Source organism: Sceloporus undulatus, chromosome 4, assembly GCF_019175285.1.
Source record: "Sceloporus undulatus isolate JIND9_A2432 ecotype Alabama chromosome 4, SceUnd_v1.1, whole genome shotgun sequence".
Classification (NCBI taxonomy): Eukaryota; Metazoa; Chordata; class Lepidosauria; order Squamata; family Phrynosomatidae; genus Sceloporus; species Sceloporus undulatus.
The window spans coordinates 127,491,177-127,496,687 of record NC_056525.1 but is presented as its reverse complement, the minus strand read 5'-3'; the positions used below and the strand labels follow the sequence as shown (position 1 = coordinate 127,496,687).

Genomic DNA, 5,511 nt, shown 5'->3' with positions numbered 1-5,511 from the left:
GTCTGCACGGTCCCTGTCCTGTTTGGGCCTTTGTCCTGAGATAGCCCCCCGGGCTTTGTTAGGGTGCCACTGTGGCGGCGCCTTTGGCCGCTCTTGCAGTCCCCACGGCCGCAGCCGCCAGTGCGCTTGTTCTGTGGCCTGCTGGGGCCGCTCCTCTGGCTCATCAAGGCCTCTGAGGCAGCTCCGCGGTGGGGGTCCGCCATGGGCTCCCCCCGACCTTGCGAAGCCTGGGAGGCGGCTTGCAGTCGGGGCTCCGGCCGCGGCTCCCTGGCCTCGGCAATGCCTCGAGGCGGCTCTGCGGTTGTGGCTCCGGCCGCGGGCTCCTCCGTCCTCGGCGAGGCCTGGGAGGCAGCTCCGAAGTCGGGCTCCAGCCGTGGGCTCCCCGGCTTCGGCAAGGCCCCTGAGGTGGCTCCGTGGTGGGGCTCTGGCCGCGGTTCCCCCGCCCTCAGCAAGGCCTCTGAGGCGCTCCACAGTTGGGGCTGGCGCAGGCTCCTCTGGCCTCGGCAAGGCCCTGAGGTGGCCTCCGCGGTTGGGGCTTCCGGCCGCGGGCTCCTCTGACCTCGGCAAGGCCTGGGAGCAGCTCCACAGTCGGGGCTCCGGCCACAGGCTCCTCCGGCCTCGGCAAGGCCCTCTGAGCGGACTCTGCGTTGGGGGCTCCGGCCGGGCTCCTCCGCCCTTGCTGAAGCCTGGGAGGCGGCTTTGCAGTCGGGCCCGGCCGTGGGCTCCTTTGCCTCGCAAGCCTCTAAGCGGGCTCCGTGGTTTGGGCTCCAGCCGCTGGCTCCTCCTCCTCGGCGAGGCCTGGGAGGTGGCTCCGCAGTCGGGGCTCCGGCCGCAGGCTCCTCTGGCCTCGGCAAGGCCTGGAGGCGTGACTCCGCGGTGGTCCGGTACAGGCTCCTCCGCCCGTGGGGAGGCCTGGGAGGCGGCTCTGCAGTCGGGCTACGGCCGCGGGCTCAACTGGCCTCAGCAAAGGCCAGCGCCAGGTGAGGCCTCCACCAGTGCTGGTGGGGCCTGGCAGGTGGTGCTGCGCTCAGCAACTCCACTGAGATCAACAGCATAAGGGATTGGGATGCTTGCTTGGGGCCTTGGCAAAGGCCCCAGAAGATAAAGTAAAGGTGCTTGGGTGTGGGGTGGCTGCTAGGCCTTCTACTGCCACGTCCACCTCCCTTTGAGGACGGCAGTATGAGCAGCAGGGAGGCCCCAGGTGCTAAGAGGGAGCGTAAGGGTTTTAAAACTTATTTATGTTTTTTACTTAATTTGGTGTGTCCTCCATTTTTTAAATGTCCTACATTTGCTGCACAATGCCCGGTTTTGAGGTAGGGAATTATGGCAACCCTATTACCAGGGAAAATGGGTTCAGTTAACATCTACTTTGAAAAAAAAACCAGGGAGAAAAACTTTTTGAAACTAGGGGGCTCAACAGATGGCCTCCTAGGGAAGCACCAGATCGGGGCCATGACAAACCGCCTGCCGCAGCCTCAAGCTGGCCTTTCCATTGGCACAAAAAGAAGCTGCAAAAAGCACTCTTTGCATGCCATGGAAAGGGTACACTTAGCTGTTGCTGCAGTGGCTTTTCAGCATCCTTTGGCACAGCACATTTAAATGTGCACCACAGAGCACGTGAAGCCCCCGCCATGTAGTTGGACATGCGGCATGATGCTGGTGTGGGGCAGCTAGCTTCATTCACCATGCCCCCACACCAGTGTAACACCAGTCTGTAGAGGCTCCAGTTCCTCATACAAGTGTCCACTGGATACTGGCCAAAATGCTTTCCTGTAAATTCATTTTTTCCAAATCCTTCTGTATCTACCTATGCACAGAACAATAAAAAAATGAGGCATTTGGGTCTTGGCTGAAGAGTCGTGTAGAAGTGAGAAACTCAGTTTTCCCTCTTAGCACTCTTGTTCCAGTGAGACTGGATTTTTTTTTTTTGGAAATCAAGAAAAATTGGAAAGAGCATAACACTCTTCATGTCTGAGACAGTGGAGGGTGTCTCCAAGAATGAGGATGTGAAACATTTTGTGGTACAACAGGACAGGGTGGGGCAAGGTACTGCAAACCACAGAGGAAGCCAGTCATCCAGGCAGTGATTATGCAAGGATTGCAATACAAGGACAACAAGTGATGATAACTTGTTTTCCGTAACCTAGACTCATATTATTCCTACAACCTAGACTTTGCAGCCCTAGACCAATTATTTCTTTCTACTGTAGTCAGGAACCTAGTTTACTGCACTTCCCTCACAGTGATAAATCAATAATCTCTGGTAGGTGAAAGCAAATACTAGGTGGTAGGAAGAGGGAAGTCTCCTTTAAAATCTCTACCCAGACCTCAAGTGCAAATAGATTTTGGAGAATGAGAGACAAAGACATGAATCCAGTGGGTAGTCTCACCAAGAAGACAATAAATAAATGCAATTTACACCAATTTGTTGGTCCCTTGTGTTCACATCATTTCTGACTGATTGTGACCACAGAGTTTTCTTGCAGAACTTGTTCGGAAGGGATTTACTGTTGCTTTGGCTCTGAGGCTGACAGGTATGACTTGCCCAAGTATCCATGGCTCAGCAAACATACCAACTGTGGCATCTCAGTGTTCTAGTCAAACACATAAACTAACACACCATGTTGGCTCCATGGTGTTTGGTCACATTCATCAGTTAGGTTGTCATAACTGAAATGTGGAGGTGACTGTCTTGTACCTTTCTGTTAGCAGAAAGGAAATTTCTAGTGCTGCTGGCATGGAACCAGGTAAAAGCAACACCTGCTGAAATTCCTCTCTACATACAAAGTTAAAGGGACAGGAGCTGTCTCCAGTTTTTTACTCTGGCAAATCAATCAGCAATTGATTTGGTTCTTGTGAGGATAGCATTGGGAATTTAGGTCAAAAAGGGGAAATCAAAGTACTTTAAAAATAAAATGAAAAAATAGATATTGAAGGGCTGTAACTCCATACACACAAAGCTCATAATATGTCTTCCAAAAATATGTTTTGTAAAATTAATGTTTTTCACATCATGTAAAAAACAGGACATGGAAGAGATCTCAGAATATCCAAAGCCATGGGCCACTGTTACTAAAGTTCCTGTCCCTGGTACCAATCAAGATCATTTCACTAATGTTTGGGACAGAGAGTAGGCTGGGAGACTGAATTTACTGCCTAGTATGACAGCAGGTTGTCCTACCAACAGCCAGACCCAGTGATGGTGAACCTTTTAGAGAAGAACTGCCCAAACCCTCAGTGGCGTTCTCACACCAGATGTCACCCGGGGATGGAACCTCCAGATGTAGACTTCTGCCTTCCGGGGGCAGACTTCTGGAGTCAGGTCACACTCTCTCAGCCTCAGAGAAGGGCAAGGAAAACCCCTTGAAGAAATCTTGCCAAGAAAACACCATGGATGGCCTCATTATACCACTCACTAAACTACAGTTCAAACCTGGGAAAGTCCCGTCCCCGGGCGGGATATGGCAACCCTACCTGGTAATATGTATGTAGGCCATATCCTCTAACTGCCAAGATTTGACAGAGAAAGTCCTGATTAATTCTGTCATCCTTGTTCTTCAGCTGCCTTTAAAATGTCCCCGTTTCTCTTTCATCTGCCCATTTCTCCCCAATCCTCAGTTTACTTCATGTTTTGAAAATTGAGTTCAGTGTGCAAAAGTAGTTTGAGGCCCATTACAGACGGGCCTTTGCTCCGACCCCAGTATGCACTAGGGGTTAGCCGAGGACACAGCGTCCAATCAAAGTCAGTCAAGAACGAATCAGTCCGAAGAGAACAATTTAAGCAAGTGGAGAGTGAGATTAGGGGATCAATTTGGGAATGCCTGCCGGAAGAGACCCGTTTTTATTGCCTTCTTAAAGGCCTCCAAAGATGTTAGTTGGCAGATCTCGTCCAGCAGATCGTTCCAAATTTTTGGAGAGACAACAGAAAACGTCCTCTGGGAAGTAGTTACCAGTCTAGTTCTCTCTAGTTCTCTGCAGTAGATTCTTCCCAGAGGACCTGAGAGTGCAGGAAGTATTATATGAGAGGAGGAGTTCCCTCAGTTAAGCTGGACCCAGGCCATGTAGAACTTTATAGGTAATAACCAACACCTTATACTGTGCCCGGAAGCTAATAGGTAGCCAGTGAAGAGATTTTAGAATGGGTGTGATAGAATCAAACTTGGGACTCCCAGTCACCAATCTGGCTGCCATGTTTTGAACCAGCTGCAGCTTCCGAACATGGCATAAGGGTTGCCCCATGTAGAGTGCATTGCAGAAATCGAGACGAGAGGTTACCAGGGAGTGTACAACTGTTTCAAGGTTTTCCTGTTCCAGGAAGGGTCATAGCTGGCGAATCAGCTGGAGCTGATAGTGGGCACTCCTGGCTGTCGCATCCACCTGGGACAACAGGTGAAGCGACGAGTCGAGGAGCACCCCCAAGCTGCGAACACAGTCCTTTAGGGGAAGTGTGACCCCATCCAGAACTGGGGATCTTATCACCATACCTGAATTGGGATTGCCTATGACAAGTACCTCATTCAATGCATTACTGACTTCAGATAGTCATTCAGAGGAGAGATGCCATCCTTGGTCACTGAAGCAGTCCATGCTTTGATAACGTGTTCCTGCATGGCAGGGGGTTGGACTGAACGGCCCTTGTGGTCTCTTCCAACTCGATGATTCTATGAAAAAATTCATTGGCCACTGACCTATGAATTACAGACCAAGACTGTAAGTCAAAACACATCTAACTTCTGTTTGTAGGAAGAATCTGATGAGACCCTGAGGCATCCATTTTCCAGCCATGTATTCAAGTCGTTAGTCCAGCAGAATCTTTCAATTTGTTCTTTTTCTGCCTCTGTAGCTGGATCATAAACTTAGATTATAGTTATATGGATATGTTTTCCCTGAAGTCCATCATTTCCTGAAGATTTTGCTGGTTTAAGAAAAGAAATTATTTCTTTGAGAGCAATGGAGTTATTTAATACATGTTTACAATATTTATTATGAGGTTTTTTTTTAGAGGAAGAGGATTAAAGATATCTAAATTAGTTGTGGAGGTTATTTCTGATTTGTAGAGATTAGAGTAAAATGATAAAATTCATTGTTGATTTCTGTAGGGGAAGTAAAATAATTCATTGTTATTAGTTTTAATTACATGAATCATATACCTAATTAATATCTTTTAAAATGCTTTCATTAGTAGACATGAGTTTTTATTACCACGTTCCTAATAGCACTGTTTTAAATAAAAAATTGCACTTTGAGCTTTACTCATATTTAGATTCTCAAGTTCTGTCTTTTTATTAATTATAGATCTCCATATTTTTGGCTTGGTGACTCTTTACGTTTTTTCTATAATTTTTTGTTATCTTATTTCTGAATTATTTCTTTTCATTTTTTTTAGTGTAGCCCTTTTCCTTTTGAATTTATTTTTCTAACTACTGACTTCTTAGTGTGCCATAGCAAAGCAACATTGGTGCTAAGTTTTGTTTTCTGTAAAAGAAAGGCCCATTCTTTTTTCTTTTTTTT

The 5,511-nt window shown here is 48.0% G+C and overlaps 1 protein-coding gene across 1 annotated transcript in view; it reads left to right on the top strand.

Moving 5' to 3' along the window:
- Nucleotides 1–5,511, top strand: part of LOC121929040 — a 31,625-nt gene that overhangs the window by 18,899 nt on the left and 7,215 nt on the right. The window contains exon 5 of the mRNA XM_042464362.1: nucleotides 41–980. Within this exon, the coding sequence (XP_042320296.1) occupies nucleotides 41–980 (940 nt within the window). The remainder of the gene's footprint in view (nucleotides 1–40; nucleotides 981–5,511) is intronic.